The 14,737-nt window shown below is 38.3% G+C and overlaps 1 protein-coding gene across 1 annotated transcript in view; it reads left to right on the top strand.

The window, feature by feature from the left end:
• The window catches only part of MAST4 (microtubule associated serine/threonine kinase family member 4), a 309,587-nt gene that overhangs the window by 64,190 nt on the left and 230,660 nt on the right, over positions 1 to 14,737 (top strand). Inside the window, exon 2 of the mRNA XM_075078836.1 lies at positions 4,977 to 5,130. Within this exon, the coding sequence (XP_074934937.1) occupies positions 4,977 to 5,130 (154 nt within the window). The remainder of the gene's footprint in view (positions 1 to 4,976; positions 5,131 to 14,737) is intronic.

Genomic DNA, 14,737 nt, shown 5'->3' with positions numbered 1-14,737 from the left:
CTAAGGTTTCTAAAAACATGAAGATAATCCTTTCTGAGTAGGTGAGCTGGTAAAAGTCCATGGCTAGTATAGTGTGAGAATAATGTTTGTTAGAGAAACGTAGCTGATTCTATTCACAGAGAAAATTAATAGCTTCAAAATATGAAAAAAGAAAAAAATGTTTGAGGACAAATTGATTCAGTCCTGATTCCCTGGAGGAAATTCCTGGAGGAGCCTGTCACTCAAATTCCATCCGTTTTTATATAGGATTACTAAATCTACATGTAAAAGTCTATGGTAAGGATATTTTGATGATTCTGTTCTATGTAACATTTAAGCCATTCTCCTCTAATGATACTGTCTGTTCCTTTTTGTAAGGTTCATGGGAAGCAGTTGGGGGAGTAGGGTTTTGTGAAAGCTGTTATCTCCTAAATTTTACAGTGCTCTGTAGAAATTGATCATACCTACAGCATAAACAGGCACATTTTAAAATGAAATGTATGGAAAAACGGATTGGAAGAAATTAATTTTGTAGAACAGTACGTTCTGCATAGCTCAGAGTTTGCTGTGTGTTGTCTGTCTTTCAAAGTGCCTTTGTCAGAAAGGAATTATTCAGTATTTAATGTTGGGGGAGGGAGCATTTCTACATGAGTTAACTATCCATGCATTGTGAATATTAACAGCAGAAGACTGGTGGCGAGATGTGTACTGATTAAAAATCCCTCTAAGCAGCCTGTATACACTCAATGGCTAACTTAACTCCCTTTGTACTATAGATACAGGACAATCAAATACACTTGTTTTCATATACTTTGTTGTAGCTGTTATGGGTATTTGAAATAGCGACTTTCAGAAGTAACTTTTCAAATTCTTTTATTCCCCTGATGTGCAGTTTCATAGACAAGTGGAAAAACTGCCCTCCGTTATCTTATTGCTTCTTAAGTCACTAACATTTTTTTAAACAGGGCATGGAGAGAAGTGTATCCTTGCAGCCTGAGTGCAGTCATAAGACTGTGGGCAGAGCATGCGATAGTCAGAGCCTCGAAGTATAGCATGAATGTCTGTTGGAAACTACCTCCAGGAATACAGATACTGTATTTCTTGCAACTTGCTGTTGAGCAAGTTTCACCAAAAAAAGGTGCAATCAACCAAACCCTGCTTCTCCTGTTGTGCTTGTATGCCATCCAACATCTACACGTGTCCATATAGCTAGTAAGCATAAGGTAAATATCAGCAGAGTGGTGACTGTGGCTGGTGAAAACTATTTGATGTGCTGAGGAGAAGCAGCTTTAGTAAAATTATTTAAAATCTCTCTGGTAGAATTTCAACAACTCTCATTCCTCAAGATACTTACTTTGATGTTGTCTTACGGACAGCAATCTGTACCTGATAAGACACACAACCTGAACTTTCATACTGTTCAGGTTTCCAGGAGGTCTTTCAAGTAAATATTAATGAGTTTGAATAGGTCTTGCTATGATTTATTTAAACTTGTCATAATCTTTCTACTGAACGACTGTAGTGTCGTTTTGGCTGAATTAACCACTTTATGTGATTTGAATATATATCATCTTATACTTCTTCAGAATCAGCTGTGTGTTCCAAGGAAGCAGGACCTAATAAAATGTTCTCTGTTGGTTTCACTTACTTGGACTTGAATGCTCTGCCTGGCAGGAGAGGAAGACTGTTTTGTTGAGGACAGAGAGCCTCTTCATCTGCTGCACAGGCTTTTGCTTGAAGTAAGGTCTGAATAGGGGCTAGAAAGCCCCTCTGGGCCAAATGGGTTCATCTAGCTGTTTATTCTTTCAGGTAAGCACAAGAAGTTACTCAGGAGGAGCTTGCAAGCCTGGCTACTTCCTGCTGTCCATTTCCCTCATATTTCCCCAGCATCCAGAGTTGTTATGTCAAGGCTATTAAAGGGTATATTCTTGTCTACTCTTCTTGATCTACTACAACAGCAGTTACAATGTACAGCCTCCTTTCGAATATAGTCTGTATCTGCTATAGATCTTATTTTACCCTTTGGAAATAAAAGCAGTCCTTTGGATAGCTTCCGGAAATGCTTTGTTGATATATGTGTAATTGTTTCCATACAGCAGGAGTTAGACATCAATATGAAAGTGTTAAATCTTATTTTTCCATATAACGTTGATATAGTTGCTTCAGGTGATGAGATATAGTTCTCTACATCCAGCTGAAGCCCACCTGACAGATCTGTGTCATCTACTATACTGAATTTGACTGTTCCTATATTAAAATGAACTTCTGCCCCCAAGAAACATTTAATAAAACCTAATACTGCTATGATATATTGGTCTTTAACTTCATCTGCAAAAATGCTGTGCTTATTTTTGTTTTATTATCTCCCTATAATAGAAACATGTTGTCCTTCAAGAGAATCTGAATTTCATCTTGTTGTGTTTAAAAATGCAAAACTTAAGAAATAGCATTTCAGTCCCTTGTTTCTCATGTCAGAGGGTTGCATTTGGACTTTCAAACTGAGGACATCATGTTGAAAAGTGTTGGTGGGAAGAACGTCTCCCCTCTTCCCCTTCTTTCCTCTCCTCCCCAGTCCTGTCCCTAAGAACCCCCACATGTAGGACCTCAGGCATGGCCAGTTCATGTGGGGTCAAAATTGTGTTCTCCTGGCTTGGTCCGAGTGGGCAAGACCCAGTCCCTGGCTGTGTAGGGTCTCCTTCTCCATTTCCATGCAAGTCCTTGAAGAAGTATGTGTTGTTGAGAACTTGTCTGCCCAAAGTTGGTTTGGTAACTTTGCAAGAGAATGCTGGCAGGGCATTGCTGTTAAAAGGATGAGGTAATGGGGGTTGATATTTAAACTGTATTAGCTTTCAAAATCATACTTTTCTGAAGCTGCCAGTTTGGACAGTGGAAAAGCATCTTAAATATGAATTGAGGACCTGGACAGTACTGTGCTGCTCTGTTCTGTAGCCCCATCTTAAAGCTTCTTCTGAAACCCTCAAAGCTGTGGAAAAGGAGCACAGCTTAATTGGAAATAATTAATTTTGTAATAAGATTGCATGTTGTGGAATGCACAAGTCTGTTCATTGTGGGAGTGACTTTAGCAGCCATAAAGGTATATAATTGATTATAAGGGGAAAAGGTGACAGGGTGGAAGGCACTAATTCTGTGGTGTAGACTTAAGTGCTAATGTGCAGGGAGCTTAGTGCATTTGTTGTCTGGGGTTTTTTTTCCTGTTGTTTAAAGTTTTGATGAACGTTATGCCAGGATAAAGAGATTTAAAATCTGCTTGGTTACTTTGAAGTGTGAACCTGTTTTAAGAAAGTGCATGAATTTTTGCAAATAACTCACCTAGAGCCATGATTGGATCATGTCATCGTCAGATGCTTGGAGTCAGTTGGAGTGCAGCATTGAGCAATCATTGCCATCCATAAGTCAGTGAGCAGTTTTGAGTATTTGCTTGTAGACTTATGTGAGAGTCTCAAAATAATGTTTCTTAGTAGCTAACTGTTGCCAGTAATTTCCTTTTTAACTGATTTGTAAATTCACCTTGAGAAGTATCTGAGCACTTGGAAATAGTAATATTTGTGATGTACCTGTGCTTGTAAAAGATAAATGGTAGCAATGGTTAATTAAGTAGTCTTCATGACCCCAAAACCTCCCAATTTAGGAAACTGCTGAAAGCATGGGCTGTGAGTTCATCGGTTACTTCAGTGTCTGTCGTGAACGTGAATGAGTCTTCATGTGCTGAAGAAGCAGATTCAGAAGCCACTGTGTTTCTTGGTGTTCTAGAAGCATGTATCTGCAAACACTTCCAATAAGCTGCAGTTTTGATTAACCCCCCCAAACCCAAAACACTAACTAACTTGAAATATTAAATACAAAATAAACTCTAAACATGGGATTTGAAATGTTTTGTGGGGCATACAGTATTTTGTAAGTGGGATGAACTGTAAGCAAAAATGGGCTTAGCTGTATGTCTTCATCAGTGACCTTGATGGCCTTGATTCCTTCCTTTCAGCGGACAGAGAGGATGAAGCAGCTGGGTATGCAAGTGATATGTAGATTGTTTGGCTGATAAATCTCAGTACATGAACTGTAAAAATCTAAAAGACTTTGTCCTTGGCTTCCTAAAAAATTGGGGTAAGAGTCAGGGTTTAAATGTTACAGAAAAACACATTACGGTTTGCAAAATAGTGACACCATGCGACTGCACCAGTTTAAGGAGAAGGATGCATGTAAAACTCTTTCTGCTTTGCTTACTCGCACCCCTGCTCTTTCTTCCTTTTCATGTATTTGCTTACTTGCTTTTCGTTTTGTTTTTGTGGATTTAATAAAATACTGAGACATTACATGTATTGGCAAAAACAGAGTTGCTAAAATGTGTAGGAATGATGACAGGAAGAGAATTTAAAGAATGAGGATCTGTATTTATGCTTATTTCAAAGTCAGTGTAAGTGGATGCCTCTTTTATAAACAGGATAATCTTTTTTTCCACTGGCATCGATCTATTTGTCTAGTATTTCCCTAGACTGGGCAGTGGTTTGCATTTTGTTGATGATACAGTGCCATCTAGTGACAGTTCAGGGGAAGCTGTGGAGAAATTGCGAAGGAAAAATGTTCTCGAGAGCAGATCCCATAGGTTGCAAGGTCAGGCGGTTGAGAGCTGCAAAAAGACAGCTTTATGGAAGGTCGAGTAAGCTGAAGCCTAATCCCTTGTGCTTTGAGATGGGACCACTGCAAAAAATGCTCCTTGTGTGAGAGCGTGGTCGGAGGTGGTGTGAGCTGTACAAGATGAGGTTTCTTACACAGCCAGCCACAAATCTGGCAGTTGCAAAATTTTCAGTTTCAGTTAGCAGTTTAATTACCTTAAGATCTTTGTAAACACCTTTTTTCCTCCAAGTGCTGTCATAACATTTAGGAACAGATAACTTAGATTTTTTTTTTTTTTCCTTTTTCGAAGAAGGTAAGCATTTAAACAGTATACACAGATTTTTTTTTAATCTGCTTCTTTGCAGCTTGATCACATATTGTCCCCCCCACCTATGCCTTTTCGAAAATCCAGCAGTCCTGAAGCCTCTTCTGGCCCTGGAAAGTCTTCTAAATTTAAGAGACAGCTGAGTGAAGATGGGAGACAGCTCAGAAGAGGAAGCCTTGGAGGTGCTCTAACTGGTGAGTTTGGGGTATGTGTAATGTCACCTGGAGGCTTGGCAGCTGTGGAGCTGATGGCACCTTGAGCCCTGGTGCTTGCCTTGTGACTGAACCCTTTCGGGGGGTGTCTGTGTGAACTCCACCTGGAGTTTCCATAAAGTATTTTCCATGTGGGTTCCCCAGCTGCCAGTGTGATGAGCTCACATCTGAGGCTCCACACCCATGGGGTGCTGATAGATGGCCATGCACAGCCTGAAAATGACCCAATTCTTGAAATTTTCAGGAATATGGCATTTATCTTGCTGACTTAGTTTGGCGGTTTAAGGGTTATTTGAGATGTGCTTGCATGCATTCATCCATGGGATACATACATCTTGTTTCCTCAAGGAGCTGAAGTGCACAGATGGTCCCTGTAGATTTGATTTAATTAAATAAAAAGCAGTTTGGCCTCGTTCATCTGGTGGAGTCCTCCCAGGTGAGTAGGGGCATTTCCAGGTAGCCACTGACTGTGGACTGCAACTTCTCTTTCATGGAACTGTGCAGAGGTAGCAGGACACTTGAGGAGGGCTTAGGCCTCCTCCGCCCTGATAGCATCTGTGGAAGATGCAGTTGCTGAAATCATGATTGTGTCCTGGGAGCTGTATGGCGGTGGTGGTCACTTAAGAGTGATTGGTTTGAGTGCGGAGTGAAATGAATGTGAAAATATTGGGACATGTTAACTGGCACTTGCTTTGTGTATTTCAAGAAAAAGAATTTTTAAGTTCACTAGAATTTGGCAATTAATATTATCCTGAAGTGCACAATTTCTAACAGTTTAAAGAATTAGTTGTGAAGAACAGGATATGAAGTACTTGGTGAGAGGGACAATAGATCTCAGTGAATTTAGTGGAAGGAACAAATTTGAAACTCTATCTGTTCAAGTGATGTTGATTGATACCGAAATCAAACAGGTGAAATTCAGGTTAGAGAAGGTTGAAATGGCATTTACTTGAGGTGTGACTGTCTTCTGTCTCTAAATTCTGTACATGTTCACAGGTGTTTTTGCTCAGGGATGAAAAATGGTGCCACAGTAGATAGAGCTGACTCTTCTGCCATAAGTGTCTAGGAAGTGCTTTTATAGCATTTGCTTTTCTCACTTCCTTCTGACCCTGCTCCCTGTCCTTATGCTGGAAGAAGCTCAAAGAAGCATTGCAATACTTCTCTTTGTCTGGGATCAGTAGCTTAGAATCACCTACAATGCTTATAGTGAGTGACAAATAATATTATTTTTACCTAAGTAACTTTAAAAAATTAAGCTGTCCCATACTTTATGTGAAGGAAAGACAGACACTACAGAACGTCTTGTGTCACATCAGCACATAATCGTTGCTGTGATATTTAGTGTCGTAAGAGTAAGATTTGCTGTTTCCTTTGCAACATCATTTTTATGTTATGTGTTATGAAGATCTCAGAAATAATATAAGAGTATTTGTGATCGGTATGGGCTTTTGTGAAAGATAAGTGCCTTACAGCAGTCTGAAGTGTCATTTTTGCTAACCATATCAGTGAACTCTCTGGTTTCTCTGGAGTGTTACTACTCTTGAAGACTTGTAGACCAAACTAGTGTTTTACTGAAACTAAAAATTACCAGCACACTAATTATTTCACCAGCAGTTGGTGTGGGTTTTTCATTTTGTTTTTGTTTAACTTTAAAGTAGGGTGGTGATCTTTAAAAATTGAACTTTCCCATATAAGCCCTCTTGATAAAGAGGGAGAAAAGCAGCCTAATCAAAAACAAATGAAGCAAATGTGCTCTGCTGCTATAGCCTGTGGTCTTTATGCTTGAGTTATTGCTTGAGGCCTTTATGAAGGGAAACGGATATGCTTTTTGTCTGCTTGCAATATGTTGTGCAGGGTTTCATGTTGACGTTTGGGAATATAGTGTGCAATGATGTTAAACTGCTTTATTACTAATGCACTTTAAATGAACCTGAATACCCTAAGGCTTTGGTATCTTAAAATAGTTTAAATATCATAACAGCTTTCATGATACTGATTAAATTAATCAAAGTCATTCTGATGACAGAAGATTCTTAATATTCTTTTGGGATTTTGCAAAAAAAGAAATGGCTGCAGATAGAGAACTAGAATTGTTTCAAATGCTCCGTAATCTGAAGTTAATTATTTCTGTATTACCTTGAACTTGTTTTTACCTTTTTTTTACATACTTAATTTTGGGTGTTTTTGGTGTTTTTTTTTTTGTTGGTGGTTTTTTGTTTGTTTGAGGGCTTTTTTAGTTTCTTTAATGCTTAAGAGTGGCTCACTGTTCTGGTTTGAAAGTACAAAATTCATGATATAAAAAAAAAAATGGGGGGACAAGAAGGCCTTCCATGACATGTCCTTGGTTTCGATTTACTTCTATGCTTGCACATCCCCTCCCCAATTTTTATTTGAGTCTTAATGTTTATGAAAAGATACTTATAATCTAAAGGGGAGAAAAATACTGGAGACCTGTTACGTGGAAAAATGCTTGATCTTTAATATCACTTTACATTGATTACTGTCTTCATTTCATCTTACTTCTGTTTTGTTGCTTTTGATACTCTTTTAACTTCAGTGCTAGCTTAACAATGGGTAACAGTCCATTGGAAAATAGTTCAGAAAGCTGTTTATGAAATTGTTTAAGGTACAGTCTCTACCTCTGTTGCTCAGAAATGTTACCTTTGCTAAACTCCTAGAAATACATTGAAGTGGTAGTAAGTAAAGCAAGAGACAAAATTTCTAGCTTACAAATTGCAGAGTATTCCTCTGCTGTTTGTTGCTTGCTCCAAGTGTTAGAAAACAAGTGAACTGTGCTTTGTGTGTTATTTTGACTTTCCCTTTGCTGTTAAAAGCACAATATTATTGAGCCATAGAGCGTAAGTAGTATGAACAATAAAACCAAAATGAAAATCTAATTTGTGTATATAAAATGGCATAAATCAAATCCTGCAGGGCTAAATACTAATAGAGGTAAATGGATGGGGTTTTTAATCTCTAGGAATAGATCCCAAATAAATTAATTTATTGGGCTTTACAAGAGGAGAATAATGTTATGCATGACATATGAGAATAAATAAAATCTGTATTGTTGCACTATATTGAATAAGACTTACAAAATCTGAATGATTGCAGTTACTAAGAACCTACTACTCTGAATTGGCTAAAATAAATAACAAAATTCTTTATATTGGAATAAGACAATAATTGAGAATGACGTACAAGGTCTTTTCAGTGGGAAATCAACACAAGGGAGAGGAGCTTCGGAAACTTGGAGATGTGGGGTAGAACTGAACTTATATTCTACACAGCTTCAGGGAAACTGGAACCCATATTTTTTTTCTGAATTGCCCAGTTTTAAGCAGTCTAACAACCACACATTTTCAGTGACAGGCACAGAATGCTCTTCAGAGTTGAAGAAAATTAAATAAATGTTTTTGAGAATAAGTCTACTATTGCTTCCTGTAGAAGATCTCTAGGGAGCCACTGTTACTAAATAAATTTTGTCCAATAAAAGAAATTAATACTGCCTCCTGGATACACCATGCTCTTATATTTTGGAAAAGTCACTACAGTCTAATTGTTGCGACAATATTGCTTTCCGTAGTCTTCATCCCCAAGGAAGGGGAGGTAGAAGACTTTTGGAGATAGACTGAATTTGGAAAGAAAAGACTATTGGATGTGGCCTACTATTAGTTTAGCATATCTACTTTAATAGTTCTTTTTGTGAAGTGCTAGCAGTACTGCTTGGTAGAAAGAAAGGATGGAAAATCGTATTTCATAATGGGGTTTACTAAACATAAGCATTCATGAGGTAGAACAACTGCAGAGTAAAAGTATTTGAAAGTAATTTATGACTAGTTCCTCTTTTAATTTAAAATGGTGTGTTTCCAAACGGCTATAAAGTTTTGGATAGCAAAACCACTTACAGAGCAATCAGTATTTGCCTTTCTCCTCGTCTGCTGCTTCTGCATTGTAACTCCTGTCCTGCTCCAGCTTCCCCCTTCCCTGCATGCATGCATACCTGTAACTGTGCCTGTGCCGTCCTTTACCTGGGAGGCAAACTGGAGCTTTAAAAGTTCTGCTTGTGCCACAGATGGTGTAAAACACAATCCTTGCACAGTTTGTTCAACTGCAGCATAAGCCCTGTAGCGAAGCTGAGCTGTAGCTACTCATTTAACAGGTCAAATACAGAGGGAAAAGATCATTGCTTCAGAAGGCTGCTGGTGCCCTCTAGGTGAAGGTGTTGGAGGAATGCTGGGCAGACTGAGAGCAAAGCATGGTCAGGTGAGGTCAGCTCTGTTCTTTTTGGGACAATAGACCCCTGTGTGTACAAGTGTATTTAAATGTCTCTACCCCCAGACTTAGACTGGTCTCTTTTGGATTCCCAACAGTGTGCAGACTGAGGCTTTAAAACTTGTTTCTAAGCAGGAGAAAAGATGTTAAATTAAAAAGCTGCTTTTCTGCGGTAGCTGGTTTTCTTGATCTTCACAAACTTCAGAAGGCTGTCTACAGTCAGAGAGGTTTTGGCTTAAATTGTCTACAGATTTTAGTTTGCTGTGTTCAGAGATGCTTAAATAGAATTCATGACAGAAAGTAATGTGAAAGACTGAGAAATTAAATGAGCTTTCACCATGGAGAGGGTTAACCTGGCAAATCACTCAAAGAAGCAAATTGAATTGTCCTTGCTGTCATGTCCCATCGCTGCTCCTCAGTTTGCACCATGGTATGCAGTGCAGCTCTGTTCAGTCCCCTCAGCTGCTCTGGTGCAGCATTTGGAGATTGCTATCTCCCTTTCTACTTCTGAAAGGTATGAGAACATATTGCTGGGAAGAGTTTGTATTTTGCAGAGTGCTGCAGCTAGCTCAGTTGTCTCTTTACTGTACTGATAAGCTCTGCAGTTAGGTATAAAGAAAAAACCCCACTTTGTTACTTAGAGTTTGAACTTCTTATCTTGCCTCCTGTTATCTCATCAATAACTGCCTGGAAACAGACTTCCTGCTTGGCTAACTGTCTCTAATTGTGGTAGGGCTGTTATCTTGCTAACCTTAAATTGATCTTATACAACCACTGGTGACATAACACATACAGATTTCATTTTATAGCTTCTTTAATCCAAAGATCCTAAAGCACTTTACATTAAAGAAGTTACCTCATGATCTAGTGAAGAGCTTAAAAACTAAGAAATCTTGGGATGTGTATATATTTTTTCTTCTCTAATATTCCTGCTTTGATCAGCTTTCTACCTCTAAGTCATCAGTCATCCAAATATGCTCAGCAATTGTTGCTATTCCCATATAACTAATCTGTGGTTGATTTGAAATGAATTTGGGGATTCTCAGTCTGGTTTTTATATCAGAGATTCATCACTCTACTAACACTAATTAACAGGAAGATCAACAGCTTTATGGACCATGAAGAACAAGCTGTTCTCTTATCCATGGATTGGCATGTGTTGGCAGGACCTGGAAGGGGAGGTTTTCCCTGTTCATCCAGGGGAGCAGTTGGCAGTGGTAAAAATCCAGAGTGTTCACAGACATTATGCTGTGTAATTTTTTTAATTAATATTATTGAAAATGAAGATTAGCTCATTAAGCTTTACAATGTCAAATATTTGATACAACTTGGTGAATGAGGAAAGTTGAGCATAAAATCAGGACTTGTACCTTGAAACCGTTTTGGAAGTGGTACCTTCACATTCTGTACAACTGCTTATCATAAGTATGATGTGAATATTTTAGTTGCAACATTTTTAAAAGATTGTTTATTAATGACTGCCTGTTGGTGTAGATAAGGGGAAGTATTCCCTATTTCCTCTGTACAATATCAAAATTGTGTACCGACTTCCACTTATGGGACTAATTAATTATGCATGCACCACTCCATAAAAAGCCCTGTGATTTCATAGCTGTTTCTAGGGATACAGCTTGGTGTGCTCTGGCCTGTCTCTGGCTCCAGACACTAGGGTGCTGTGGGATGCAGGGGAAGGATGGCTGCCAGCACTGAAGCTGTATCATGCATGCCTTTTTGTAGGAAATTTTACTTCCTGCGTTTTCTTCCCCTCGTATATCAGAGCAGAGGTACGTTTCAAAATTGCTTTCATCTTTGCGATGCATGACAGGACTGGACATACTCAGTTTAGAAAGTCTTCTCAGCTGCAGCTGCCTGAGGGCTCTTCCCGACAGCAGTGGAGGGAGGGTAGCAGCCCAGCATCAGTCCTAACACCACTCAGTTCCTGTGTACCAAAAGTTAGAAGGTTTAACAGCCAGTGGACAGGCACAACACATTTCATTCAGTGGTACTGCCTACCCAGAGCATGTCCTGGAGTCTTTTCACTGCCTTTCTCAAAGGCTTCCTTAAAGCACTGTATGACATGTTAAACTTCTTCCAGAATTAGTAGAAAGAGATAGAAGTAAACTATTCTATAATCAGACACCTGAGAATGTTTTTTTTTTTTTTTTTAAAGCATGCAGTAAAAGCTGTCTTCTACAGATGAAGTAAACATATTCTGCTTTGAAATATGCATTTTGAAATGGTTCTTGGTGCACTGGTGGTTGAGATGATATTAGGTTATATTTATCATTGTCAGTTACCTTCATCATTTAAGGCTTCAATCAACCTGCATAGTTGAGTTGATTTTTACTTCCCTGTGCGCCTAGCAAGATAATTTCCATATTCTTTGACATGTCTGGAGTCTGCATCATGTAATAGTCTGAGACGAGAATAGAAGGTATTGTATTCCTGTCTCATTACTTTGCCTTTAACTCCTCGATTGCTGCTTAATCGTGCTTGTATCATCAGAACATGAGAAGTTGATTGTTGCTGAGATCAAAGCAAACTGTAGCAGTAGAGTGCCTAATTAGCAGATACATTTGCAAGTTGCCTGTTTTGAAGGGTGGAGAAGTAGAGTTTAACCCTCTTTGGGATGCTTAAAAAGCAGCTTGAAAGTTGTTAAGAGTCACTTGTCACAGTGGAAAAACAAAATGTGGAGAAAATGAAGAGGTGTATTAAAATTCTGAAGTTTGAATTGTAACTCCTTAAGAAATACCCCAAGAGCTGTTGAATTAGCTGGCTCAAGTATGTTTAGCAGTTTAACTGTAGAAGCACACAGGAAAGAACTTGCCTGGACATAGTTAAATGCTTGGGTTTAATAAGTTGATTACTTAAATATGAGCTCTGTGAGGCTGCAGTCTTACTGTTGCTAGTATCAGAGATTGTTAGTGCAAAACCATCTCTGCAGTGTATTTATAAATAAATCATAATTGCACTGCAATTGTCTGTAGACTGCATTGTCTGTACTCTTAGAGGCTTAAGTCTTCCTTTTTCCACCTATTGACTCTCTCAAGTGGATGTTCTGAAGCCAATGGTCTGGACATGTGTGGAGGGAAATTGTACCTGCTTGCTCCAAGATGGATGCCTTAAGATAAGTTGAACGTACAGGTCGAGAAATGTTTGAGAAGAGGGAAAAGCACTTTCTGTGCTTAATGCTTAGAGTGAAGGTTGATAGCTTGAATGGAAAAATTTATGTATGTTTTCCAGTGAAAACAGGAGTAGGCTTTTGTATTAGGAAACTTTTCAGCTTTTGAAAAATGACGATAAGCATATAGTTAAAAATAATTTCTTTAATTATATGGTGCAGCAATGTATACCTGAAACAAAATAGGGGCCATAGTAGGGACTCTAGAGAAAGTAGTGTGTGGATGCATCACTTCATGCTTGTCATTTGTAATAGAGTCACTGGGCATTTTCTTTATAGTGCCATGGAAACTGTTTTGTATCTTACCATAATTTCTATGAAGCAGGTAGCAAAAAACCCAAAAGTTGATGTGGTAGAGAATTGCGAGCCAAGAATATTGGTGGCTGTCTGAAGTAGCTGTTCACTTAAGGGTTGAACTGAGCAACAGTGAATTTTCTGAAGTTCTTAAAATTAGAGCATGAGTTATTCTAGGCTTAACTTGGTTGCAAGTTTGCCAGTATTTGGAGTTGTAGATAAGATCTGTCTCGGAGGTCTTGGTGTTCAGGATTCTTGTTTTTGCAAAATTGACTGTATATCAGAAGGAGCAATACAACTATCTCATCATCACTTAGATGCAGTCCAGTTTAATGTCCTTTTGGTAGCATCAAGGTTCAGACTGAACTTATTTCTGTTTTTTCTCTTATTATCAGAGTTTCAGAACTGGCCCTTCAAATTTTTTCTAGACCAGGTATAAACTGGAAAAAAAGGTGAAAGGGAAGCAGGAATATCTGTGTATTAGGGTTGTGTTGTGGAATGGACTGGCAGTCTAAGTTTGGGAGTACGTGTTAGAAGTATGGGAAAAAGGCTCTATTTGGTAAGATAAAGAAAAGGAAGCCACAGAATGGTCCCATCTCTGAGCTCACCGATAAATAAGATATCCTCAACTAATTATTTTGCTGAGTTGTATTTCGGTAGAGTTGGGACATGTGGATGTAGGGTTGTAGATGGTAACATCAGACTGTAAGGGTTTTTTATCATGTAGTTATCAGTGTCACTGGCTGGCTAACACTGCTGTTGTGATATACATTTTTGGTATGGAAAACTTAAAAAACAAACAAAAAACCCACCAACAAACAAACTACACCCAAACAAAAACCCCACAAAAAACCCTCAGAAACAAAACCAACCCCCGCCCTCCAAACCAAAACCCCCAAAACCCAAACACTGCCCTCACCCCCCAAATGTAAATAAAACTAGAGAGATTTTCTGGTGATCCCAATGCCTTTCAAATATTTTATAGCTGTCACAGTACTTCAGTAATAGATTGCAAATCATCAAAATATAAATGTAACTTTGGCAAATATCTGTTAGCATAGCAACTTGAATAATTTCCATATGAAGAAAATTCTGTGTGGTCTTTTAAGTGTCTTTCAGTGATAGAAATTGTTCCAACCATGGAAATGATATTTATTTCTGGGAGGAAAGCTAACTGTATGTGACGAGTTATTCTTAGTAATTGACTTATAAACAGTCTTGTTTCTGAATACCTTTGTAGTTAATGGATGCTTGATTTTTTTAATGTATGTTTTGGATACAGATCTAAACCAGCATCCTACTAGTTTCTGGTCCAAAACTAGATGTGTCTTCTCCCCGTTGCAGTTTTGCCAATATTGATGAGATTTTCAGATGGATTTACTACTTTTTTTTTTTTAAGATCATAATCTCACCCTGAAGTTTTGCCTTTGGTGGGCCACATTTATTTCATATTTCATGCATGACCAGATATTACTTATTAATCTAATTTTAGAAAGTGAAATCAAGATAGAGCACTTTAAGGAGATTTTGTAGTGCATCAAAGAGTGAAAAATCTGCAAGTGTAATAAGATTATTTACAAGGGTTTCTTGTACAGTAACAAAAGAAATTATAACCGAGTCAGTTGTAATTACAGGCTTAACTGAGTACTGTTATGTTTAGTGGGCAGATTGATTAAAAGAAAAATTCCACCTCTTGCATCAGACTGGGAAATGGGCATTGTCTATTAACTTCAACCACGTGCAGCTGAGTAGTACACAAAACATGCTAATTTTCTTAAGTGTTGGGCCATAAATGAGACATGAAAAAAATGGTAACTCTTTTTTTGCCTGCTGGTAGTA

Source organism: Phalacrocorax aristotelis, chromosome Z, assembly GCF_949628215.1.
Source record: "Phalacrocorax aristotelis chromosome Z, bGulAri2.1, whole genome shotgun sequence".
Taxonomy (NCBI): domain Eukaryota; kingdom Metazoa; phylum Chordata; class Aves; order Suliformes; family Phalacrocoracidae; genus Phalacrocorax; species Phalacrocorax aristotelis.
Note: the sequence above shows the minus strand (reverse complement) of the source record. Positions and strands in the feature narration are given on the sequence as shown.